General features: G+C 41.2%; 1 protein-coding gene across 5 annotated transcripts; it reads left to right on the forward strand.

The window, feature by feature from the left end:
* Positions 1–27644, forward strand: PODN (podocan). Of its 5 annotated transcripts, none has more exons than XM_033008850.2 (11): positions 1–249; positions 3750–3997; positions 5557–5650; positions 7277–7341; positions 11606–11715; positions 13941–14097; positions 17120–17235; positions 18833–19490; positions 22185–22333; positions 25122–25323; positions 26675–27644. In XM_033008850.2, exons 2-10 carry the CDS (start codon positions 3755–3757, stop codon positions 25288–25290), a joined length of 1761 nt encoding a protein of 586 aa, XP_032864741.1. In that variant the 5' UTR covers positions 1–249; positions 3750–3754; the 3' UTR covers positions 25291–25323; positions 26675–27644. The 5 variants fall into 5 exon arrangements, with proteins under 5 accessions (XP_032864741.1, XP_032864740.1, XP_032864739.1 ...); XM_033008849.2 differs by having other exon boundaries at positions 1–180; XM_033008848.2 differs by having other exon boundaries at positions 2–212.

Consider the following 27644-nt stretch of genomic DNA (forward strand, 5'->3'; position numbering starts at 1 on the left):
CACTTCCCACACTAAGTTTTGAAACTTACACGTGGCACAGAGGGGGATGAGGTCCAGTTGATATGAGCCTGGAAGAAGAGAGGGAGGAAGTAACTTAATTGCTTTAGACTTTAATTCAGCTGGAGAGAGGAGAGAATCAGTGTCCCTTTTCTGGAATTCAGCAAGAACGTCGTGTTCTTGGTGAGGACAGATCCTCTGCAGATTTTGTGGAGGTACTGTACGGAACGCTGCGGGGCATTCACAAAACAGGTGGCTTTATATTTAAAATAGTAATTCTCCTGTCAGTGACAACAAGCTGTATTGCTTTCATGGAAGTATTGCTGCACTTAGAGCATACTGTGTTACAAACAGCATGTTCCTCTCTTTTTTACCAGGAGGGGAAGAAATAAGAAATGTCAGGCTTCTGGACTAAACATGACCAGGGCTGGAGTGTGTGTGTTTGGAGGATTGTTTTGATGTTTAGTGCTATGTAATACAGGACTTTGGAGATAAAAAAGAGATTGGGTAGATATGGTGTTATATCAAATTCCAGCACTTTGCTTCTAAGGTGTTTGTAGTTTCAGCCTATCTATCCCTGGTCCCTGAAGATCAGTTGATGGGTTGAAAACCAGGGGGAGTTAAAGGGGAGGGAGGTGAAATGCAGGAAAAACTGCTGATCTATCTGTTCCTCGGTAATTTGAACTAAACCCCCAGGGAATGGGAGGACATACCCACCTGGAATTCAGCTTTTGTGTTGAATACAGATAAAATTAAAGCTCTAGTAACAGATAGTGCAGTTTTGGTATCCTGCAATGAAATGCTAAAGCACACACCGTCTCTGCTTCTCTTCTGTCAATTCCAGCATGCTTTCTTTTGGCATCCCTCATGGATCTTGCAAACTGTTTTGACAAAAAGCAATGGGAGATTGTTTCTTCCCCAAGTCTTTATATTCAGACTATAGTTGCTTCCTCTTTCCTACTCACATTTTCCCATATGGTGACTGGAAAATTCCTCTCCGATTTCGTTGGGAAGTGCAGGAAACTCTCGTTGGTAGAGGGTTGCCTATTACTCTCTCTAATTCTGCTGCTCACATCTGGAAAGGATCTGGCTTGGAAAGGGGAGACTTGCTCTGAGCTCAGCGCATGTTAACTGACATGGCATGAGCCGAAGGAGCCTGTGGGGGCAAGAGAAATGTTCTTTTCCATTCATCTGATTTCTGACAGCAAAGGTGAGTTTTTCAGCACTTTATTTTTTTTAAAAGCTGGATTGTCAGGCAACATCCAACAGCCTGCCTTTCAGCTGGAGCTTTTAGAAAGGATATTCAATGTAAGTAACAAACTCGGTTAACCTGTTGATATTGAAGGAGAGGATGTTTTTTCATCTGTGTGTGTGTGTCCTGTGAGAATATGTGTGGAGAGTAGTAGATACAGAGATGAGATATTTTGAACACGATTCTGTTGTTTATTAAGGTAAATGTAATCACGGAGAAGCATACAGTAACTCCCAAAACTTCAGCTTACTTCTTGAGACTGTGCCTATTGTAGCACTCTGCTTCTGGTGCTGTGTGGCAGCAAAGTGCAGAAATCAGTGGTGATTCTGTTTGAACTCAGAAAGATGTAACCACAGAAACCCCTGAGCTGATTTCAGTGTAACTTCAGTCTGGGTGGAAGGACCTGATCCAAAGCCCACTGACAGCAAGGGAAGAGGACTCTTTCTAGTGGGTTTTGAGCTACTCCTTTAATAAGGTTTCTTAATAAGGCTTTGGATCAGGCCCATAGGAGTGAGTTTAAATGGAGTGAGTTACTTCAGACTTTCTTTGAACTGAAAAGAAAATCAAAATCATGCCTGGTTTTACAGCCTGCACTCCAGATGCAAGCAGATGTTTCTGTATCCAGAGTGTCTCCCTGTGGCACCAGAGCAGCATTCACTTCAAAAGGCATTGTAGCAGAAGCATGCATATTGATGACAGTGGGGTGAGATTGCCTCAGAAATTGTAGTGTGCAATAGATACAGTATTGCATGTTAATTTCTTAATGTCTTTCAGCTATATATGTGGAAAAGTCAGCAGGTTGCAAATCTGTAGAGCCCAATACCAACTGTGAAGTAACTGCTATGGGAACAGTGTTGGTATTGTTATAGCAGGGCTGGTTGTGACTTGCATATAAGAAGGTGGCTTTTTTCTTCAGTTTCTTTGGCAAGTATCTGCAAGGGTAAGCTGGTACATAGGAAGAATACTTCGTTAGAGATCTCATGTATCATACTTTCTGAGATTATTTTCTGATACTATTTTCTCTTAAGATTTCTGAAATATTTTCTGAGATTAGGTCACCAAATACTAAGGATTTTACTAATCCAGTGTTGGCATACTCATATGGCCAATTTTGATCTCACTGTTAATATCTAGTTGACGTATAAGGAACACCGTCTGATCTCTGGAATGTTTTATAGAGGAGATTAATTTAATTATATTTAGCTTTTACAGATATGGAAGCTGTGATATAGTGGAGCTGGAGGAAGAGGGATAAAGCAAACATGCTTAAATCACTTAGCATGTTGGTAGCAAAGACCAGGACCAAAGCAAAACCATCCATGTCTTGGGGATGCTCTGTCCGGTAGTCCCACCTTCTCCCATTTCTTCAAGTATAAATCGGTGTTTAAAGAAATTATTTAAGATTTTCATGACTGTGACTGAGAGCAGGATCTCTCCAATGCTTCCCAAGCAACCTAAGTCTGTAAGAGCCCCAGAGGGAGTTTCAGCTGGTGCAAAGCAGCAAAGCCCTGTGGATGTGAAGAGATTGTGCCAGTTCTGTCGGTTGCCAGCCTGCCTCTGGGAGGTTCTTGTTTCTGATGCAAAGAGTGAACCTGGGCTGGCAGAGTTGGACTGAGTACTTATTTCATATTAAGGTCATCCATTGTACTTTTTCACCTTAAAAGATCAGCCTAAATAAGAATTTCTCATCACTGTCAAATAGTTCTGTGAGGAATAACTGAAAGGATAAAAGACAAGCCATTACCAGCCCTTACTGCAATTCATTACGTATGGAATCTGAGAAGGGCAGCAAATAAGACCAAGGGGGCTGGATTAGGGCCAGCTGGCTGGTCCAGTAGATATTCAACTTCTGTTTGAATTATTTTAACCTGCTGCCAGCAAGATAAAAGCTGAACATTAGCCAGGTCTCTAAGGTTCAGATCAGCTCTGTCCAAAATCAATAGGAAGCCCGTTTTGTTTTCAGGAGCCATGAGATTTTGTTACTGTTCGATGTACATGAAGCAGCCCCTCCAAGGGGCACCCTGACAGCTTGAATCACGCTTTTCTAGCATACCTGGTTTACATTAACGACAAGAGTTTCTTCCCTATGCAAAACTGTGAGGAACAGTACCACCAACAGTTACATAGAAATAACATTGCGTAACCTCCTCTATAAATCTCCGCGATCATCTGGTGTTTCTCAATATGAAAAAAGCAATAAATAACTTGAGGAGTCGGGGACGCTGCAGGGAATGCTGCCGGCTGCAAGCGGGGATCCGCTGGCGGGTCAGGCCAGTGGGGCAGCGCCAGGCTGGCAGCCGGGGGCCGGGCTGCGCTGCCCCCTCCCACCCTGCTCCCCAAAACCGCCCTGAAAGGCTGTGAAAGCACCCAGGGAAAGCGGGAACGCCGGGGGGCAGAGGGGCCGGCACCTCCAGCTCCCGCGGCCCCTGGACGGGTGGTGCAGAGCGGGGAGCAGGGAGCGGGGCTTGGCCTGACCCCGCGCCCTGCTCTCGGCTTGCAGGGGCGATGCCAGCCGGCGGCCAGGCGCTGCTGGGGCTGCTGGTGCTGGGGCTGCTGGCGCTGGGCTGTGCCGCTGCCCGCCCGCCTGCTGACAACAACTTTCCTGAGCGGCGGCGGCCGCCTGGCCCGGCCACCGCTTGCCCCCGTGACTGTGGCTGCACCCAGGAGGGCGTCGTGGACTGTGGAGGCATCGACCTGAAGGAATTCCCGCTCCTGCTGCCAGAGCTGACCAACCACCTCTCCCTGCAGGTAAGGGAGCCGAGCCTCGGCCACGGGTGTCCTCCCCTTGCCGCGACCTCGGCTTCGCGTCGGAAGCGGGAGGTGCGGTGGGCCTGGCACGTGTTCTCAATAGACGTGCAAGGTTACAGGCATCAATTCTCTCCCCACTGATCCAGGGAGGAAAAAAGAAAAGTTTTCTCCTTATGCTCTCCCAGTGCCAAGAGAAGAGTTTTTGTCCAAACTAATAATTACTGTTTCTAGTGATGGCCTTTCGTTTTGGGGTCATGAATCCTTTGAAAAGGACGGGTGAAATTACTTCGTTAATGAGAAAGTGTTCTGGCAGTATTACATGTTAGTTAAAGTGTTGTAAGCACAGTGTACCAGTCCAGACACAGACCCAACCAGTGTCCCCCAGTGTCCTGCCTCTCCCTGCAGCACATGGACTCAGCAAGGAGCAGGCGAGTCATGGCCAAAGCCATCCATCACCATGAGTGGCATTACCTGTGACATCCAGACAGCTGGTACCGTGCTCGCTGGGCAGCCAGGAGACTGGTGTCAGGCCTGCAGCAAGTGGTTCTGCTGCAGAGATGTCATGTCTTGTCAGCACGAGGGCATGGAAGGATATGGGTTGCAAACCTCAGGTAGAAGAAGCAGTCTCTCCTATGACCACCATGTGGGCCAGCATCCTTGCCCTGACACCTGAGGGCATGGACAGGGCCAGAGTGTGGCAGCCCCGCGGCCGTTCCATGAGCGATGGCAGTAGTTACAGACTTTTCAATGCCTCTTTGGCCCTTAACCAGCTGCTTTTTGTTTATTGCTCCTGTTTGCCAATTCTGTTCAATGGATGAAATGCAGATTTTGTTCAGAGCTTTCCATCCAAGTGCAGCCTAGTTAGAGAAACTGTAATGTAAGCTGGCACCTTCCTCAGCAGATCTGTCCCAGGCGTGTGCTAGCCATGGCTCCTGTCTGTACTGCCAAAAGCAAAGAAGCTTTCTGGAGCAGCAGCTGTCATTTTCTTGTGTGGCCTGGCTTCCTGCACAGTGGGTCCTTTACAAGTCCCCTAGATGCTAAACATGAGAACAGCTCATTAATGGTCGAAATGTTAGCCAGCATGTCCGTGAAAATCTGATCGCAGTCACCCCTGACAGTAGAACCAGGGAAACCAGGCCCAGTTTGATTCTCCCTGCCCATGACAAGTTGTTTTTAAAACAAAATGTAAGTAACAGAAGTAATAAACTTGGAAATCCACAGTGCCAACCTTGTAGCAAATGCTTCGCTGCAGCTACGAGGTTTGGCTGTGGCAGATGGATTACAGGCCTTGTCAGGCATAAATCACACTGTGTGCTACCAGTGCATAAGCTGGATATTTCTGGGGATGAGCACAAGCTACAAAACTTGGTTCAGCCCTTCCAATGCTGCTGGGTTCGGATGTCTTGGTTTTGAGATTTGAATTTGACTTATTACGGAGAGAATGACAATGATTTGACATGGTGGGTTCATTTCCAAGTTTTATTGGAGTTCACAGTCTGGGTTTATTGGGATCCTTCCTGGATTACTTTGCTGATGATTAATACTCTCCATTTTCTTAGAATAACCAGATAGAAGAAATCTTTCCAGAAGAGCTTGCTCGTCTTTACAGACTGGAAACTCTCAATTTGCAAAACAACAGGCTAACTTCAAAAGGTAAGTCGGCAGAGCTGTGAAGTGGACAGAGCCTGTGCCTCCACGACACCAGCTTATGCAGTGAGGCCAGTGACAGCTGACAGGGAAAGCCACAGAGCGATGGACTGACTTGGTTGGAGTGGTTAGCTATAAGCCTCAATCCTTTGGCCATCACATGGATCGTGGGGGCACTTTATCATCTGAAACATAATACTCAGTGTATAAGAATGCAGCCTTATTGAACCAGTGGAGGAGACCTGGCAGCAGCACTGTCTACTGTGGCGTGAGATCTCATCCAGAAAACTCCCTCCGGTCCCACAGGCACATCGATGCAATGCACTTTAGAACCAGAAATGTCCACATGCTGAATAATTTCCTTCTGACTGACCTTGTTTCTTAATCCACTTGTTTAGTTCAGTCTAGTCAGTTAGTGTAGTTTAGTCCAGTTCAGTCCTTGTTAAATTTGGTATAAATACAAATAATATACATTGCAGATAAGGCAACTTCTACCCTTCTTCTAAAACTGTTTTGATTTTCGTAGACAGGCTTTGCTTGCTAAGTCATATGCTTATTATAGAAACTTGATAAGGGGTTAGTAAGGAAAGCAAAAGAAACGGAGGAATTGGAGTAAATAGCAAGAGAGGAGGATATGCAACACAAAAGATGTAATTGTTGTTAACTTGTGTGTCACCCAGTTGCTCTGAGTGCTGTTGCTGTTCTTATTCCAGTGATAGAGAACAGACTTTATCGAGAATGTGGGCATATTATGCATGGGACCCAAAACATAACACACTTACATAGCACAGGGAAGGCTGTGCTTCAAACTTTGACATTATTACCTTTGGATCTTGACATTTCACAAGCTTCAATGCAGCCCTGAGTTTCCAATATGTTTTGACATGAAAAATAGCTTCACCTTTGGCTTATGGTTATCTCAGTGCCAGGTGAAAATGTTATTTACAGCCTTTCCATTGAGACAGCAATTGTGTTTGTGTCATCAGCTGGATGTGGAGTGATTCAGCCGAAAATTACTAATTACTGGAGGAGGGTAAGATCTGAGTTGGATCAGGTCTTTTAGCTGGTTACTGTGTGGCTATCTGGATTGTGGGGGAGCAGAACAAGACAAAGGTTATAATACGCAGATACTGGTGTTATTTTGGCAATATCATAGTCATTGATCAGATTGATCTGAGTATTAAACAACCTCAGATTATGTCCTTCCATGACAAATGGTTTGCAGATTTATGAGCAAATGACAAAAGAAACTTCTCAGGTAGCATGGTTGCTGCAAGCACCTATAATCAGCCATAGAGCAATCCTGCACAGCTCTGTACCTGACCCTTGCCGGTGGGCCTGGCCACAAGCCTTGCATGTTTAGGATTTTTAATGGTCTTCCATTGCTCTTAACAGTCTGTGGTTTGTTTTTTTTTTTTTTTTTTTGTTTTTTTTTTTTTTTTTAATTAAATCAAATTTTTAATAAAAACAAACAAACAAACAAACATAGACAACAATAGGTCTGAGTCAGATTAATTCACTGGCATTGAAAAATCTCACATTAAAGATATTATCTGAGATAGAAAGCTACCCTGTGGTATTTTCACTCAGAGAAGTTGCCAATGTCATTGATTAGTTATTTCTGGATTTAAGGGTTGCCAGAGGAAGCATTTGAGCATCTGGAGAACCTGAATTACCTGTACCTGGCAAACAATAAGGTAAGAGGTTCACAAGGCTTTCAGAGTTCTTTTCTAATCAGGTTCTGAAAGTTAAACAAGCAAGTCTTCAATTCTTTTAAAATATCTATCTTACAGAAGTAAAATTGGTCTGAAGTGATATTCTAATGCAGGTTCATCTAAGGTCGAGACAGTTAGTATGCTGAAAAATTAGAGGGCACACATGCCCATATATTTGCAACACTTACTTGTGCAGCTGGTAAAAGGTTTCCTTTGTGTGTATAGGGAGGTACAGTTTGCTCCTGCGTTTATAAATTACCACTGTCTTCAGTAGGCTTTGAATCAACTGCATGCAGATTTGGTAGCTGCCTGTATGCAATTAAGCTGTGGGGTAATGATGTGAAATGGTGCATATCACATCAGATGAGGCTGGTTGAAAAATTTCTGAACTACCACATCCTAATACCTGTGTTTGAGTCATCAGGATCTGTAAAAAGCTATCCAGTTTTCCCTGACTCTCATTCTTACTAGGTTTGATGGAAGGAGGGATACCCACACACAGTGAAACTGTACAAGTTACAAATTTATTCTTTTTGCTGCAGTGGTAGGAGCTGAATTTCTTTTTTAATGGTGAAGATCATAGGTGCTTTCCTGTTACTGACCCCAGTTGGATGTCATGACAGAAGCACATCTTTCCTGCCAAGGCTAGGAAATGAAATAACTTCTCACATACCCTTACATCTGGGTGATTGCCATTATGGCTTGCTTTATCCCCAGTGACCGTCCACAAATATTTGCTACAGAAGAAACAGAAAAATAGAAGTTAAAACATTAAGCAGAGCTTGTTTTGTCTACAAAACCCCTATCCTTCCATCCTTCCCTCTCTCTCTCTCTCTCTCTCTCTCTCTCTTTCTCTTTCCACATATATATATATTATATGCATGTCTTTACATATATTTTATTACCCTCTTAAAATCCATGACCTTTTGATGTTTTGTTTATATACATGTGGCCACATTCAGATTTCAGTCAGGCCAAGACATACCCAGAATCACTCAACAGATTTCTGTATGGAGTGATTGAGAATAGAACCCATTCCTTAGTACAGTAACATTGTGTTCTTTTCTCCCTTTCAAGCACCATTTCCATATAACAATCTTGGCAGTTAATAACTCCATAAAAAGGAACAAGCCAGACTGTGACTAATATTCCAGAACTTTGCACTCCAATTTTCCCTGTGTGACAAAACAAAGTGTTTGGTTTTTCTGGCTTCACTGCACAGAGAAAAGAATCCCAAAAGAAAATGCTAACATCAGCGAATGTCAGAACTAGTTACAGTGAAAAGTTGTGGACCCACAAAAACAAGACATTTCTTTATAAATCACAAGCCAGGACACACCAGATTGGCTTCAAACTACATCCACTCTGCAGCAGGAAACACTGCAGATCAAGTAACTGTGGTGTCTGGAGGAGAGCAGGGATTTGCTGGTAGTTTGCTCCTTGTTGTATGGATTATCTTAATGCTGCTTCATCTTCGGTTGTGATCCCATCAGTTGTAGCTAAATTGTCTTTCGTGAAACTAGCATAGTTGGTTGGAGAAAAGAAGTATCATAATAGACAAGAAGCCTTCTGTGGCTTACGAGTAATGAGTACTTCAAGTAAAGTATGGATGCTGTAGTTTCCTTTTTTAATTTTTCACCCCACTTCTCATAATCTGTATCTATCACATAGAATCCACAGTAAGCCTTGTTAATAACAGAAATCTCTTCCACCAAACTGTAGAGCAGGTCCTAAATTGTCATTGTTGTTTACTATAAGCTGGTGATTTTGGCGACAGAGTTTTTACATTTCCCTGTATTCCCAAAGTGATATGGGATTCACCTGGATCCACTACTTCTGTTTATAACAATGCTTGTTATAAGCAAGAAAACTTGTTCTGAAACTGTTAATAACTTTTGTATAATCCTTACGAGTTCGTTGGTTAACTCATTAGTTAACAGAGGAGAAACACTATCTGCCATATGGAAAGGAAGATCTAGCAGTAAAGCTGCAAGAAAATTTCAGCTGGAGAAATGCAGATTGCTACGTGCTAGGCAATATACTAGACAAAGCTACAGTCAACTTTACTTTTGCTAACAGTTACAACAATCCAGCATTAATCCTTCAAGCAGTTAATCAGTGAAGGTCAATTAGTCTCATGACTAAGTGCTGAAATCCCAAAGCAAAGTCCTGAGCAAGTGAAAACTCTTTTTGGATTAAATTTCTTTTTATCTTTCCTCTTTCTTGTGGTTCTGATGTCTCTCATTGCACATATCTGAGCCATGCCCTTTGTTTTGTATAAAAGTTATGACCTAATAGACCATGTTTCAGGAGAAAAGCTTTAATATGCCATCGTGTATGAAAGTAATTAAATCTCTTTCCTGTGTCTGAATTCTCAATATTATGTCACAGTAGAGACTCATTTGTTTCTGAGACACTGCCAGTCCTTCCTAGTCAGAGATGAGTGCCTTTACCCACTTTTTTGAAATCATACCTCCCAGATCAGGAGGTGAGAGACTACTGGGCAAAGCCAAGAGCAGTACTGTGGCAACTGTAGTAATATGTGTAAAATGCCTATTTCCACTGATTACATACTATCTGGAAATACTCATAGGAGTGTGATTTGTGGGAAAGATCTTTTTTGTGTTTGTTACCATGAAACATTTAAGACAGTTTAAGGCTGGAGGTTTTGGCACAGGTGAAAATGAAAAACAGTAAATAATGTACTTTCATCTTTTCAAAAAAATAAGACTGTATTGAGTCCAGTAAATTGAAAGTTCATGGATATAGTCCATCAGTGCACACTTAACAAACTAGTACAGAGAGATCTAGGCATCTTCTAGGTAAATACATAGTTTAAGGCTTGAGTTAGGCACTTCTCCAATAAAGTGTCTGTTCTCTCAAACATTGTTAATCTTTTACATATTTTTGTTTTTATGCTACTATTAATAACCACTTGCAGTTTTATGGTAAAAAAAAAATGAAAAATACATTTTCTTATCTTGTGAGTCTTGATGTGCCTTGCTGGCTGTAAAGACTAAGTCCTGTTTAACACAACAATGCTGTGAGAAAGAAGCTTCACAGATTCAAAGAATTTCAAGCTAGAAGGCAGATCTCTTCCATTGCCCAGTGTTTCCCATGCTGATCTCAAAGCTTTAGATGACAAAGAATAAAGTATCTCCCTGGAAAAGATGTTCACTCCAGAGCCCTTCAGATCATACATAAAATATTTTGAGTGATCTCATTAGTACTATAGTTAACATCTGTGACCATGGTGATTGCACCTGCCTACTGAAATTCAGTAGTATTCTGCTTATGTACTCAAGGACCATATCTGGTACAGCACTGTGTTATGAATTTGTTTCCCAAGAGCTTAATCTTGATGCAGTAATCTGGCTTTATGCTTTCCAGAAAACTGTCCTCCAGCCTGTATTGTAACCTCTGTTCTTGGTTTCTAGGTGAATAACTTTGTTGTTATCAGCCACTCAGTGAACCTAGCTATTGCTGCTCTGTAAAACTGAGCTTTTTTTGATCATTAGTTTTCACTCTGTCAATTTTTGTTCAGGTGCAGATATTCCTAGCATTATTTTTTTAGAATCACTGGTAAAAATAGCAATAGACCAAGAGCAAACACATCTAATCCTATACCTCTTGTCAACTATAAAGATTAGGAGACGGGATCTTTCTGTATTTTGTTTCTGATACATCACTTGTTTAGTGAACACAATATCACTGTACAGCAGGTCTTTGCTTTGAAGCCTCAGGATATTCCATCATTTCACTCACGAGCATCCCTGTCCTTTGAGAACCTGAATCCACCGTTGAAAAGATCATCATAAAGAGATGCAATATTGGAACAGACATAAGAAATGACACTTCCCCCTCACAATATACTTTCGTAAGAGAATAAGTAGTAGGCCACTGTGAGGTGGGTTGGATTTTTTTGGCACAGCAGACTGAGGAATTAAGAACAATAATAAGCAAAGTGTTTGCTCTCTGAATAACAATTCCTTGATTTCTTCCACCAAAAAGAGACATGACTCTTCCAACCAAAACAAGCATTCACATATCTTGGAGCAAAAGTCTGTCTCCTTCCTAGAGAGATTAGTGAGTGAGGACAATTTGTTTTCACTTATGCAATCTGCAGTCAGTTTAATTTATTTTTGCCTGTTTAAAGAAAATAAATTTGCAAGTGTTTTGTTGCTGGTCTAATAGTTAAAACATTTGCTGCATTTAATTGGAATTCCCCTCTATATTTCTTTTACAGCTAACAGTGGCTCCGAAATTCTTACCAAATACCTTGGTCAGTGCAGATTTTGCAGCCAATTATCTCACTAAGATATATGGGCTCACATTTGGACAGAAACCAAACTTGAGGTAAGGGGTCGGGAAGTAAAACAATAATAGTGTTCTGCCACTGCGTGGATGCAGTTGGTGGGTGATAAGAAACTATCTGGCTAAACCATGTTATTGCTTACTTATGTTTTTTGGAAAGAATCTGACTGTTTGTTATTCTCAGCATGAAAGATCAAACAATCTCTCTCAGACAAACACATTCCAAGGGCTTTTACTAGCTGCCAGACACTTTGAATAGATAAAAATTAAATTGTCTCCATTTTGTTTGCGTATCAGTTATGAGTTGAAAGGAACATCTTTGGTTTCTCAAAATGGAGATTAACTGTGTAGAAATTCCTAGTTTTATTATAGTCCATTCATTTTAAAAAGTAGAATCACGTTGAGAGTACAGTACTCAGTGTAGTTGAGTATAACTAACTCAACTGTATTAAAGCTAAGCACTTTAACACCTTCAGAAGTGGTTCATACCCTCAGGTCTGGTTTCAGAGGTCTCTCAGCTAGTCTTAGGTTATGATTTTCTCAGCTGGATCCAGTGCAGCACATTGGCCCATCTCAAATTCATATGCACAAAGACCACCTCCTGTGAGAGATAGTATTTTCCAAAGGTGTTTTGTGTAATCTGTAGAGATGCTGCAGCATCTAAATCCTGCAAAGACATCTCAGTCTGTTGGTAGCAATTTATGCATCCAAGTTTGGAAGCAGTTAATAATAGGTGACCCAGTTGAGCTCATAGAGCCCAGCCTTGTGACGAACTGAAGATCTCTCCATTCCCACTGAATTCACTGAGAACTGAAGCTACTATGTGCTTACTAGGCCTTTAGTTTTGTAGGCTCTTGGTAGCTGAAAAGGCTGAGTCACTCACTGATTTCTAGCAATATCTCATCATGAAAGAAGCTAGATCTATACATGTGCTCTTCCTTAATCTAAGTTGCAGAAGCTGCTGCAATTTGATTTGATATTAAAATTCTTGCACTCTTCTGATTTTCACACTCTCCTATACTGACACTTTTTAATCAGAATGGTAACTCATTGATTTCCAAGATTGCTGGTATAAAATCCTAACACAGTTGTTTCAGTTGGTTTATTTGCCTTCAGCAGGGTTCATGGTCTCAGACTGATTATTTGGAAAGCAAGGTTTTCAGAAAGGCAAATATTTGTGAGTTAAAAGTACAGCTGACCATGCAGGGTGAGCAATATTTTCAGTGTGGCTCTGAACTCCCTGGAGTGTGTGATCACACGATTGTGTTTCTGTACTGAGCCTTTCCTTCCTCCCAGAAAGATACTGCCAAGTTCTCTGCAGCTGGTAGAGAATCCAATAACAAGTTTAAAAAGCACACTTTGACACTGTGCTCTTTTGCATTTTTAACCTGTCACTACAATTTGGGGTAAACACCGGAAGGGAAGAGGTAACCAACATCAGTAAAATCCTAAAATTTATTTTGTTGAAGTCAAATGAATTAATTTGGCAGCTAAGCCAATGAAAAGCAGGAATAACTTCATAGGGGTCCCTTGTTTTATACAGAATTAAAACCTGTATAAGAAAGAATGAATCATTTTTTTAAAAATCTGATGGGAGAAACTCTTCTATGAATATGAAAGTTTAAGAAGGGCAAAGGGAAAATAAGAAACCATCTTTCTCTTGATCACAAAGGTTCATTAAAAACCAAAATTCTTCCAGATTGAGTAAATCTGCTGTCTTTCTGTCAGTACTCTATGCCTTTCTGAGGTCTAGGAGTAGGAGAGAAACTGTTTCCTGGGGTATTTCCAGCCTTCATGGCGGCAGAAAGAATGGAGGAGTGAAAGACGGCCCTTTCTTAAGATATCTACAGATTGATTTTGCAAGCCCAGATTTGATTCCAAATAGAAGTTAAAATTGGTGGCATATATAGTAATCAGATATGAGTTCTAACACTCTTAAGTGAGTCCATCACTCTGATGTTCTTTGTTTCAAAGCACTGCACAATCGCAGACGTGCACTCAGTTTCTTGTTAAGAACATAAAACTACTTGTGACATTTATATTCACGTGCAGTTTTGGATTTTGAATAGATCTAAATTTCAGAGAGTATTTGGACCAACCACTTGGTTTTGCATCTATATACCTTGCAAAATTAAAAGGCACATTTTAAAAACAAATTTACTTATCTCAAACAAAGAAGAAAAGACTGAAATACAGCTTTCTCTTGGTAAACAAAACACCCAGATCTCACTATCTGTTTAACCTCATCTTTTTTCTCCTTCCAACAGGTCTGTGTATCTTCATAACAACAAACTTTCAGATGCTGGGTTACCTGATAATATGTTCAATGGATCCGATAATGTGGAGATACTCATCATGTCCAGCAATTTCTTGAAGTATGTTCCAAAGAATCTCCCTCCAGCACTATATAAATTACACTTGAAGGTAACGACAACAAGGTTTTGTATTCCTTTACAATTGTGACAATGTGCTGTGTTTGTATGGGATTCAAACCACACAGCTAAGCCATTTCAGTGCACTTGGAAACGTTCCCAGGCCCACTGTAAGTCTCATCTGCTGTATCCTCAACAGTAGCTGTCTGCCATGACCTTACTTTTTTGTTCATAAGTAACAGTGTGTTTTTGCGAAGCACCAAAATGCTCATAGGGGACAAAATGCCTGTGTGGTAGCATTGTTGGACTCTTCCCTGCATATAATGATACTAATACATAGTACAAGAAGGTAAATCATTCTCCATGGCCTCCCAGTTAAGTTTGCCACTGACAGTGCTTTTTTTCCTGGCAGCTTGTCGTGGTTTGAGTCTGGTTGGCAGCCAACCACCATGCAGCCACTGTCTCTCCCTTCTCCTCCAGCAATAAGAAGGGACAGAGAGCCAGGCTTGGGGTTTGAGATAGGACTGGGATGGGGAAAAAATCACCCTTTATGGTCACAAGCAAAAGGCAGACTCATTAGGGGAACTAAAAAAAAGAACATACATTTATTACAGACACTAACAACATGTAACAGAGTAGGACAGTGAGAAGCATTGCCACATTTTGAGAACACCTTCCCCCCACCCCTCCCTTCTTCCCGGGCTCAGCTCTGCTCCCGATATCTCTACCTCCTCCCCCAGTGGCGCAGGGGCAGGGAATGGGGGGTGCAGTCAGTGCTGCCACTTCCTTTATCTTCGGTGAGGGGAGTTTCTGGAACTTCTTCCCCCGGCTCCATCGTGGTCCCCCTCTCACAGCAGACAGTTCTCCACAAACTTTCTCCAACATGAGTCTCTCCCATGGGCCGCAGCGTTCCCCACACTGCTCTGGCGTGGGTCACCAACTTTCTCCGACTGGATTCCCTCCCACGTCTGCAGCCCTTCCCGAGCTGCTCTGGCGTGGGACACTCCCACATGCTGCAACCTCCCAGCACTGAATTACAGCAGCAGGGGCTAACTTTTCCCACAAGACCTCGGCCTTCTTCAGGCACAGCACCTTGATCAACCACACGGAAACCACAGGCCATAAATCAATGTCTGCTCCACCGTAGATCTTCATGGGTGGCAGGGGGGGGCCACCCTGCCGTCTCACCACAGGATACAGGGGGGTCTCTGCTCCGGCACACCTCCCCCCTCCTTTCTTCCTCCGTTCCTCCACTGACCTTGGTGTTCACAGAGCTGCAGCAACTCCTCCTCACAAGTCCCACTGCTCATCACCATGTCCTTTCTTAAGTACGTTATCGCAGAGGCGCAGCTGATTGGCTCAGTTTTGGTGCAGAGGTGGAGCTGAGTTGGAGCTGGGGGAGCTTCGAAAAGCTTCTCACGGGGAGCCACCCCTATAACCTCCTCCCCTGCTGCCAAAAAACCTCACCACTCACTCAAACCCAAGACACAGCTGTTTACCCACTATGTACTGGCTTTGCTCAGTAACTCAATTCACATAGACTACAATTTCCTAGCATCAGTGATTTTTGTTTGCTACTGAACTGGCAATTCAGACAACTCAGAGAACGTTTGGATTGGTGATTCTTTACTGCTACAACTTCTCCAGCAATAGAGCAATATCAGAATTTGTGGTATTAACTAGTCTTCAGCATTTATAATTCTGTATCATCTGATTTTGATAAAAACACTTCGTCATGGCTGTGCTAGAGTTCTCTGCCTTGTTAACAATGGGAGAGCTGCAGTGGTGGGGAGTCCTGGTTCCGCTTGCTTCTGGTGTTGACAGCTCCTTGGACGTGTGTAGCCTGGAGTCTGTTATCAGCCCCTGGACTTAGGCAGTTCTATGTTGCCTCCCAGCTTTCTTTTCCCTTGAAGGCTTCACCACTAATTCCCATTAAAGTCTTCTAGAAAACAGGCTTCTCCAGCTTGAAGAAAAATAAAGGCAAACAGTCTGATCCTTTTAATTGCTGGAATTTCTCTGCAAAGTAGGAAGTTACTAGTCCCCTGCATTTTATTGCTATTTATAGGTAATCACTATCTCCCATAGGGGCCTCAGAGTTTGAGGACTACACTTTGAACTCGTGTCCTTCCCCGCTGTCACCAGTTGTGTTAAGGGCAGAGGAACTGAAGAGAAAAATGAGCATTTTGTTTTCAAGTGCACTGCCTGTCAGTACCTTGATATTTGACTGGGAAAAAAAACAAGACAATGAGAAAAGAAAGACAGCCAGTAGTGGACCAAAAGTGCCCCAAAGGTGTACTTTAGATGTGAGAGATCTTTTTTTTTTTTTCTTTCACTATTCACTGAGACACTCAGCCAAATCTGTCTGTGGTGCTATTCACTTTATATCAGTTGGCACATGACTCTAATCCAGTCTGTCCATCACATTGTTGTGTATATGTGGATAGTAGGAAGTTTAGCAAATTCAGTGTCAGTGTTTTATATATCCTTTTATAGTTCCTAGTATTTTATATATCCTTTTATAATTCCTACAGTTCCTATCTGGAATTTCTAAGTGGAATTTAGTTTTCTATTTTGTTTGTGTCTGCTTGCTGGCTACTCCAAAGCCACACTAAGGCAACAGGAGTAATTATTTTGGAATCTGCGTTGCAGGAACCGTACCTTTTGGAATGCCATTAATGCTGTAAGGATGGCTGGTTCACAGCTTCCAAGCTAATTCTTTTTTATGGTGAAATCTGTCTTACAAAATCCATAAATTTTGAGCAAACTCCAAAGGTAGTTGTCTAGATTACATTATACATATGCACATAGGTAGGACTACAAATACGAAATAAAACTGTCTGGGGGTGGGGGGAAGATTCTAACTCCTTAGCCCAAAGATTCCACAGGGAATCCATAAAATTAGATTGTAATATTTCAGTCTAGTATTTGTATTTATTTTTTAAGGAGAATTATAATGCCCCCTGAAATATCTTATGTCTAGTCTTTTTGAAGTTTAATTGCCTGGTGTCAGCTGAGCAGAATGTCGTATGTTGTTTCATGCCAAATAATGTGCTTTGTGCTTTTGGTGCCTCTAGAACAACAAGCTAGAGAAGATTCCCAAAGGAGCCTTCAGTGAACTTACAGGTCTGCGGGAGCTGTATTTACAGAATAACTACTTGACTAATGAAGGAATGGACAATGAAACATTCTGGTGAGACTGAGATCTGTCATTTGTACCTCTGTGTCTGTCTATCTCCTCTGGTAATGTAGTACATCTACTGAACAAAGTAGATCTTGAAAAGTATAAACAAAAGCTGTATGACATTATGCATTTCTCTGCTGAGTAGGTATGAAAAGTCTTAAATTCAGATGCTGCCATTCAAAAGCAAAGATCTGGGTGAGTGGTTTGAATTCACATTGCAGAATACTTTTATACAAAAGATGTAACACTGAACATCAGACTGCATTGCTCCCTTTGGCCTTTGGCTGTCCTTAATTCAGCCTGGGACTTAACACTTCAAAAAATTAACATTTGTGTGTTTGCTTGCACTGAGTGCTACCTGAAAATCCAGATCACATAATCTGTCCTGCCCGTAATGTAATTCTGTAAACTTTTCTGATCTCCAAACATGAAAATGTATCAAACTGTGCTTTCATTTTCCACTTCCCACTCCCAGAAACCTCCCTTAGTAATTTACCATAGCTGTGTTGTGTCTGCCTCCAGGTCATGTCGGACATACCATTTCTGTTAAGGTTTTGATGAGTAGAATACAGTGGCTTTAGCTAAGGCACCAGTCACAGTCAACAGAGGGGGTGGATATTGCTCCTTGCTCTCATACAGCACAGCATAGTGCTACTGAGATGGACTCAAGATGGGGAAACATTACAACTTGCAGCAATTAAGTGCTTTACCCAAAGAGTATATTTGCTCATTCAGAGCACACATGGATAGCTGTGAATAGCAGTGTAGTAACCAGTAAGTAATGTCTGTAATACATTAGTTCTCACATTTCCTGAACGCTTTCTAGTCATCTGCAGTGTAGTGCCATGCAGATTAAAAGTCTCATTTAAACTGAGACACTGACTCAAAATACAAGGGAATACAGGGCTCCTCCGTCCTGGCTGTAATACCTTTGATCCACATCCAGTTGGTACAAGTGGCTGGTCTGAGAATTTATTTTAGCTTCAACTGAGTCTGTGGAATCCAGATTCAGTAGCTTATACAAAGCAGCTCTAGTCCTGACTCACTTCCATGATGCAGGAGAGTCGGGAGAAGTTCAGTACCTTAACCTAGGACACTGAATTAGCATTTCTGCTTTTCCTAAAAGTAATATTTCATCATCTAAAAAGCAGACCTGCTTCTCAGTTTCAGTATACACTTTCAGAAAGACAGAAATCACTCGTGCTAGGCTATGTTTCTGTGAAACCGAACACTAAATTCTGTGTTCTAATGGTGCTCCCATGGCATCTTTCTTGTGGTGTTTGTTGACTGAAACTTCTCATATGTTGCTATCTGTGGTGTCGGATGAGAGCCCAGTGGCAGTTGGATGTCTGGGAGCTCTAGCAGGTTCTCTTGCTAGTGTGGCTGGGGAGCAATGGCAGCACCTAGTCCTAATCCCTAATGGCACTATGGGAGCTCCCTGTTTTGCTGTCCCCATCAGTCGTATCATGAGACAAAAAAGGGCAGTTGTGGGAGCTGTGCTGGCTAAAAAGACTAAAGCAAAGCTTGTAAAATCCTAGGGGAAGTTGGTTATCATTTCACCTTTCAGAATCTAAATGGAGAGTGTTTTCTTTCCTGCTTTCCCAAGGAAATTGTCTAGTCTTGAATATCTGGATTTGTCCAGCAATAACCTCTCACAAATCCCAAGTGGTTTACCTCGAAACATCGTCCTCCTCCACCTGGAGAAGAATGCAATTAAGGTGATTGGCAGAGATGTCTTGACTCAAATTAAGAACCTGGAGTACCTTCTGCTCCACAATAACAAATTAAAAGCCCGAGGTATTGACCCTTTAGCCTTCCAGGGCTTAAAGAAGCTGCACACTGTCCACCTGTACAACAACATGCTGGAAAGGATTCCCAGTGGGCTGCCCCGGCGAGTGAAAACTCTTATGATCCTTCATAACCAGATCTCTGAGATTAACAGGAATGACTTTGCTACCACTTACTTCCTTGAAGAGTTGAACCTGAGCTACAATAAGCTCAAAAGTCCCCAGATTCATCGGGAGGCCTTCCGTAAACTGAGGCAACTAAAGTCTTTGGATCTTTCTGGAAACAATCTCCACACAGTGCCCTTTGGTTTTCCAAAGAACTTGCAGATTCTGAAGCTGAAGGAGAATGAGATAAGCATCATTCCAAAAGGGACTTTGTCTGGGATGACAAAGCTGCGGGAACTGTATTTGAGCAACAATAAACTGAAAGTAAATTCAATTTATTCAAGAGCATGGAGAGAACTCAGCAGTCTCCAGGTAGAAACATCACCTCTAATTGTTTTTGTAATGCTGGTGTCCTCATTTGTCTGCCTAAGCCAATTTGTGTAGCACCAATACTAGATGCACTTGGTCTTCATGTTTTGGGCTTGAACTGTAAGTGTTACACCTTCTGTTTCTAGAGTAGAAATTATGTGCTGTTGTGCCAGAGGTGTGTACCTCCCACCACTGACCAGGGTGGTGGTCCGCCATGTACTGCTAATTCTGGGAAATACAAAGTCAGTGTCCTATATTTTCAGATAAACATTAATGAATGTTGTCATTAAAACTGAAATTATGCCTTTTAAATAGCTTGTCTCCCAAAAGATTTAAAATCAGCTCTGAAAAGAGACAGCAGGAGGAAGGAATGCATAAACAAAAAACTTAATTCTCAAAGCCCCCACATCAGCTTATAATCAGACAGGCCAAGCTGTAGGATTTAGCAGCTCAGCTGACTAAGGCACCTGGATAGCAGCTAGAAGGTCTGGATTCAATCAGCAGTCTTCTCATTTGCTTAATTGTTGGAGAAAGTTAAACATGAACCATAAGGCAGGCAGGAACAAACACATTTGTGCTGTGCAAAATGACCTTTCAAGATTATTACACTGGCTGAAGGATTTGTCTGCATTTCCTTTTAGGCAACAGCCTGCTTCCTTCAGTAAAAGGTATTACCTGTGTCATATGGCAACCATCTAGGGTGCATATGGTTAGGTCACCATACAGGCAAAGTTTGTACATCTCAGAGCAGACCAGGAATAAGGGAGATGGAGCATAACTGGCTCCCAGTGTGTTTTCAGATAATCCAAACATTTATCTATGTGGACATGTCCCTTTCTATTGTTTCTGGGAATAAACAATAGTTTGGTTTTCAGTTAAGGTGAATCAGCAATGCAGCAAAGTATCTGAAGAGCTGTTGGTTTGCATCAGCTGCAGATTTGGTCCATGGCTTTAATAATACATTTTCCATTTGTATTACTACATTTGTTTGGTGCCTCACTGATATGTCTGTGTGTGTGTGTGTGTGTGTTTGTGCATGCAGATATATCTAAGATGAAAACTAGTCTGGAAAGAATACACTGCTGAGAATTACAGATGCTGGAATTGTTTCACTGCAGTATCTTAATAAAACATAGGCACTATCAGCTGGCTTTTTTTTTTTTTTTTTCAAACAAAAATGGGTCATGAGATCTGTTAGGCAGCTTTAGTTGTTGGTTGTAATGACAAGCTTTCTTTCTCAAAAGGCCTGATTCGTAGCTACTTCACATTACTTTTATTCTACTGTCTCTCCCTTGTAGTCAGTGTCAAGACAGAGTAACGCATTGCTGAATCAAACACTGGCTCTTCAGTTGTACCTACCCCACAGCAAACCCTGTTCATATTAAACAAGGTTAAGATAATGGCACATACTTAATATTCTGTTAGACTAACATTGCATTTTTGGCTGTTGCTTTTTTTTGAAACAGCACTACTACTTGTTAGTTATCTCCATGATAGTATATATGAATCTTTTTTATCATTAAGGGCTTAACCGTGCAATTGATTTATGAGTTAGTGTACTGGAGTGGATTTAACAATAACCATCACATAAGATCCTGATTGTGCATGTACTTAGAATACACTTCAGTCCACACTGTTTCCATGGAGATCACTGAAGACTATCGGCAATTGCAAAGCTAGACATTTACATAATTGTTTGCCAGACTGGGATTATGTGGAGAATAAAAACACTGAAATCATGACAATCATTTGCAGAAGTGTAGCTTTGAATAATGTGTAACTAGTGTGTCAGCTTGGTGCTATGAAAATGCTACAATACAGGATAACAAAGCACTTCTGTTGATCCATTCTCTTGCATAAAATTAATCTGAGAAATTATCATGGCCTTCAGTACTGATGTCTTCATACATTGCCCATGTTAGAATATTTCCAGATGTTTTTATGTGTAAGTCACTGTAGTCACTAACCTTAGCTAGTGAAGAGTTTGCAGTAGCAGCTTCCAAGGAACTCTCATGCATATGTGAAACCCAGTCTGCTTTTAATTCACTTAAAGCAAGCATGGGCTAAAGCCTGGGGACAGAGATAAAGAAATGTTGGAACTTCTAAACAAAACAGCATGATGTCTCATGTGAAATCTTGATGCTAGATAGTAGTATAAGAGAGCAGAATTGTCATGGCCAGATTTACCATGGTGCAAATTAGAGGTAGATTAAATTAGTTTATGCTATAATAAATACCACTTCAGGTTTTCTACCATGAACTGAAACTGAACCTTTCTGCATGGCTGACAATTCACAATTTCCACCGTACACATGGTGTTTGTCATTTTCCTGACCTTACCAGAAGGGAGAGGTGCTGAAGCAGACTTGCTGAAGTACCATCTGAAAAATAAAGCCCATTTCCAGATGATTTCCAAACACAACAAACCCTGAATAAGCTTTGCATGAACATCTCACTTCTGCACTGCTACCATTCTAAGTTTTTTATAAGTATATATGTGTATATATATGTCTGTATTTTTATAGACTTATGTGTATATGTGTATATATATAAAAAACAATGGGTAACTTCCAAAGGGTGTGGGGGGTGGTGTATAGAGCCAGCCTTTGGAAACTCATTTGTCAAATCTCTTTTTGGAGTGCTTCTAATATTTAAATTCAATTATTTATTTGGCCCTTTGTTGTCTCTTCCTTGCAGTCACTGGACATGGCTGGCAACCAGCTGACTTCTATCCCATCAGGCCTGCCAGAATCTCTAGAATATCTGTATCTTCAGAACAACAAGATCACAATGGTTTCAGAGAATGCTTTTGAATCCACACCCAAAATAAAGGGGATTTACCTCAGGTAAGATCAAGTTTCAGCTGCAAGACACATTTTTTCTTCTTCATCCTTTTTAGAAAGTATTTGAAATCCTAACTTCCTAAATAAGCAACTTCTTTTCACAGTAACATATGATGAATCTATGGTCATCTGCTCAGAAAAGACATGGGTACTGTAGTGGTTTGAGCTGAGAGGGCAACTGAGCACCACCCAGCTGCTCACTCACTCCTTCCCCTCAGGAACAGGAAGGAGAAAATAAAGCAAAAGGCTGAAGAATCGAGATAAGGACAGGGAAGGATGACTCACCCATTAAGGTCACAGGCAAAAGACACTCATAAGGGGAAGAATAAAGAAAATCAGTTTGATTCAGACACTAATAACAACACCACTTAACAGGCAGAGTAGGACGATGAGAAGCGTTATCACATCTTCAAAAACACCCTCCCTGCACCCCTCCCTTCTTCCCAGGCTCAGCTTCACTTCCATTTCCCCAGTGGCACAGTGCGGGGGAGTAGGGAATGAGGGGTGCAGTCTATGCTGCTGCTTCTTCCTCCTGGGGGCAGGGGGAACTCCTCACATTCTTCCCCTGCTCTGGTGTGGATCCTCTCTCATGGGAGGCAGTCCTCCGTGAACTTTCTCTGGTGTGAGTCCTTCTCAGTGGCTACAGCCATCTCCGTACTACTCCGGTGTGGGTCACCCCCACGTGTTGCAATACTCCCGGTGCTGAACTACAACAGCAGGGGCTTCTCCCCTCAGAGTCCTGGCCTCCTTTAAGCACAGCTCTGGTGTGAGCTCCTCCACAGGCTGCTTCCCTGGTGACTGGCAGAGGGGGTGGCCCTGCCATCTCACCTCAAGCCATCTCACCTGGCCCTCCCCCTGCACCCTCCCTTCCTTCTCCTTTCTTCCAGTGACCTTGGTGTTCACACAGATGTTGCAACTCCAACTCCTCCTCCTAGGTTCCCCTTAATTACGTTATCACAGAGGTGCGGCCACTGTCACTAATTGGCTTGGCCTTGGCCAGAGGTGGGTCTCACTTGGAGCTGGGGGAGCTTTCGAGAAGCTTTTCACAGGGGCCACCACCGTAGCCCCCTCCTCTGCTACCAAACACTCCCCACCCACAGCCCCCCCAAACAGAAACCCAGCACAATACACATAATAAGATCTTTCTGTTTGGAGAGTTTGTCCTTTCTGTGCTTATTAGAATGGATTAAGCATGTTAGAAATTCTGGGAAATTAATGTTTAACATTATGTCATATTCCAGTATTCATCTCTGAGCTAAAAGTTTACAGTCTACTTGTAGGCCTGCAGCTTTGCCTGAGTCTGTTAGCCCTGTATTTTGACAAAATCCCCTTCTAGTGAGGTGTGAATGACTTGTCTTGAAGTTGTGTGCATTCCTTTGATCGTTTTGTCAGAAACATGTGACAAGTTACAACTCTGACAGTTATGTAACTAAGTTAAGAAACTTTTCTGTTTTTTTTCCTACTTTGTCAGTTGGACATTTTTATAGGTAACAGATACTGATCTTTTTTGCCTATAATGTAAACTCACATTAATGTAACTGATTTAAGCAGAGATTTATATCACAAGAACTGATGGAAGATTATTGCAAATCTTGCTTAGAAGTAATTTATGAACCCCTACAGAATATTTGATTAAGCTTGATCCAATGGATGTATTCAGAAAACCTAGGCTGTTTGCTGCACAAGACTAAATATGGCCTTATTTTGTCTGTATGCAACTAAACTGTTCTGTAGTTCTGAATAGTTCTGAAGCATACCTTTTTGGATGAATGATTCCATACCAAGCAAATAAAATTACAAAGTCTGGTGTAAATTAGAGCAGTCTGTCTATTCAGCTGCTCACATTTATGAGATTTTAGTGAATGCTTGGATGCAAACCAGAAACCACATACCACAATCTATATTTCTATATAAAAAGAAAAAAGGAATTTGCAAAACTGTTTTGCTAAGATATTTAGGAGGCAACTCCACCCAAACTAAGTAGTATTTCTTAATGGGAGGCTATTAATCACTGCAATGCTGTGAAACAGTAATATACATCTGGAATATTAGACAGAATACGATTTTAAGCATGTTCAAGAGTAACAGACCAGGCAGAATATGCAAGATGTTCAAATTGCAGATTAGTTTATTTATATTATTGGAAACCCAAATAGAAGATGAAAAATTATTGCATGTTGCTTTGTTTCTAAAGGGATACTTTGTACCAGTATTTTGAGTTTTGTGGGAGAAGAATTAAACTATCAGGGGATGACACAGGATCTCATGAATAATCAAGTTACACTTTGAAATGTGGGCTATGGAGCAGATGCCTTTCCTCTCTGGGAAGAAGAAAGCAGAATATCAAGAGAAAGAATTTTTGGGGGGAGGGAATGTCAATATTATTTTTTTCCTTGCAGAATACAGTTATAGTAGGGGGAAGAGCGGCTGGGACAGAGGAAAGTAGGAGGTTTTTGAAAGCTTGATCAGTGAACTTGAGATCAGTGGGAGATACTTAATGTTTCCCAATATTTTCCTTCAGGGCCTTTTGTGATGATACAGAGTGCTGTCAACAAACTTTGTTCAGTCACTGCATTTGCCTGCTTGCTGATCAGTACCTGCTTTCCCTTCCTTTTTCCATCCAGAGTCAGTACTCCTAGAGTGCTGTTGTGGGTCAGTGTAAAGTTAGAGTAACTTGGGTTAGTGTAAGTTAGAGTAACTCTGCACAATGGTTTCCTCTTAGTCTCCTAATTTCTGTGTTGAATATAAAAATGGGTTTATTTTAACAGGAGGCCTTCCTGTTTGTTTAAAGGTTTAATAAGATTGCAGTTGGAGCACTGAAGGAAAGTACCTTCCAAAACCTAAAGCACTTACAGGTACTGGATATTGAAGGGAACCTTGAATTCAGCAACAGTTCAAAGAATAAAGATGACTCAGAAGAGAACATGGAAGATGAGGAAGAGAAAGAAGAACTGAGATAAAATGTGAACTGACACAATCACATCATGTGGGAGGTAACAACTGTAGTTTAGTTAAGTCAAGGACCCAATTCTCTGACTTTTGCATAAATAATTCCAATTTACAAGTATGACTGAAACATAACAAGTGGGTGTCTGAGCCCTAGACTCAAAGACTTACACTAAAACATGACTGGGAATTGCAGAATCAAAAAGTGTTGAAAATACATTACTTTGTAAAGTGAAGCAGTCAGTATATGTCTGTGTTTTATCAGAGGCAGTGGACTGTTCATAGTGGCTTCTGCTTATAGCCACAGCAGACACAGTAGATAAATATGAAGGTCATTATTTACTAATTCTGATAACAAAAAGTGAAAAGATATTGCATGATATTTTAAAGCAACTAGTTCAAAAGGAAAACAAAGAACAAACTGTGAAGCTTACTGATGCAGAAGATCATGTGAGCTCAAAATGGATTAAAAAAATGAGACAAATTAAAGATAGATCCCTCAGTGTCTGTTAAACATGGCATTAAGTTTACAACCTCTATCTCATGCAGTCCTTAAATCACTGACCAGTCAGAGTGGGAATATAATGTTACACTTGGCATATTTCTTATGGAAAGAATATTTACTTCAGGTCACTTTTGGAGATGGTATGCAGGGCTGGATTAATGCCTGGTCCAGGATAACCAGTTCTCAACAGCCTGTGCTTTTGCTACTGATAAGTCTTGGTTCATTGCTCACTTCATCCAGATTCACTGAAAGGCCTCTGGCCAGTTACAGGTTGTGATTGCTGCTGACTTCGATTCCAGAGTGTTAATTGAAGTTAACATCTCTGTATTCCATAAACAATCTGGCCAGCCACCCAATCTCTCTAGTTCAACCTCTTTTTTTTTTTTTTTTTTCAACTGCAGAAAAAAATTAAGGGAGAATAATGTTTGAAGAATATACATTTTTCCATAAGAAGAATAGGGATCTGTTTAATGCATTTCTTAAGCATTTTATGTTCAAAGATGATGAGGTTCAAGACACTACTCTCTGCTTTTGGAGAGTTAAACTCTAGGACTTGGGAAAAAATATTTAGTTCTGTCCTTAACATTTTGTCATGGAGAATGACACAAGGAATTTCTAGGAATAGTATTAATATGCTGGAAGATGATGGGGCTTGAGAAGGACAGAAGCTACTTGGAAAGTCAAACATGAGACCTCCTGGCTGGGCTTTATGAAAACTTTGTGAGAGAATAAATAATTTATATCTACAGACTTAGAGTACGTATAACTTCCAAATCAACACATCTCTGGTTTGGTTTGGGGCACGTGTGACATGTCAGCAGGTACTAAGTTTAGCATATTCTGAATTCTGTATTCCATTATGTAATTGATTTTGTTTTTCTCATGTTTTGCAGGAAAGCATATGGAAAATTACATATACATCTATGTGTATATATCTATATAGATATACAGAGAACACTTAGCAAAACGTGCAATGAATTACGCAGAAACTGTCATGGCACTGGGCCAGACTCATGGAAGACTGTGTTATAGTGCCTTATGCAGGGAGAGACCCTGAATGCCTTTCCAAAGCTTCCAAATCATCTTATACAAGACCCAGGATCATAAGGGATTGCTTTGGAACTCACAAAAGCTGGCTTTTGTTTCTTCTGTTTCTCTCCTTCACTGTTTCCATCTGTAATAACAATATGGGACTGTTTTGAACACATGCTTTCACATGCTGTTTTTGTCACTGCATTTTAAGTGAATCATGTATATGCTTCTTTTTTTTTCCCTCCACTCCAAAGAAGCTGTTGTTGATCAGGGAAGATGGATATTCGCATTAGTTTAATGTGTGGAGCAGTATATGAGGCATTTTGGTCATCAAGCAGCAATAATAATTCTGGATGCAACTATTCCTCTCTTATAACAATGTGTATATTTGGATAAGAAAAAGTAAGGCTGGATCCCGTAATATTTTATCTCTACTGCGAAAGCCTGCAGTATATGCCTGTTCTAGAAAGGTTTTAAGATAAAACAATTGATCTTGTGAATAAATATAAAAAATATGTATGTCTGCCTTCCAGAGCTTTGGTAAAGTTTCTGTCTTGCTGTTGTTTGGCCATGTGGCAGTTGTGTGAATGTCTCTGAAATATGTCCAGAAGATTGAGTAACGGTATGCGGTTTAATATATGTGGTAGAATTTTTCACATATTGTACTTCATTCACATTAAGAGTCAAAAGTGAGATTAATGAAGCGAAAGATATAAATGACTGTGGGGTGTCTGAGGAGAAAACTGTTAAGTGTCAAGAGGATTTCTTTGTTTAGTTTAGGTCTGGAGACAGTTCCTGCTGTCATACTCTATTAAAGCCTCACCTATTTTA

This window comes from Tyto alba, unplaced genomic scaffold, assembly GCF_018691265.1.
Source record: "Tyto alba isolate M040663 unplaced genomic scaffold, T.alba_DEE_v4.0 Super-Scaffold_1000006, whole genome shotgun sequence".
NCBI lineage: Eukaryota > Metazoa > Chordata > Aves > Strigiformes > Tytonidae > Tyto > Tyto alba.

Coding starts and splice junctions, on each gene's coding strand:
- PODN (XM_033008847.2), top strand. CDS start 1,171: ATGTTCTTTTCCATTCATCTGATTTCTGACAGCAAAG. Junction 5,651..7,276: donor CAACAGGCTAACTTCAAAAG/GTAAGTCGGCAG, acceptor TCTGGATTTAAG/GGTTGCCAGAGGAAGCATTT. Junction 17,236..18,832: donor ATGGACAATGAAACATTCTG/GTGAGACTGAGA, acceptor TGCTTTCCCAAG/GAAATTGTCTAGTCTTGAAT.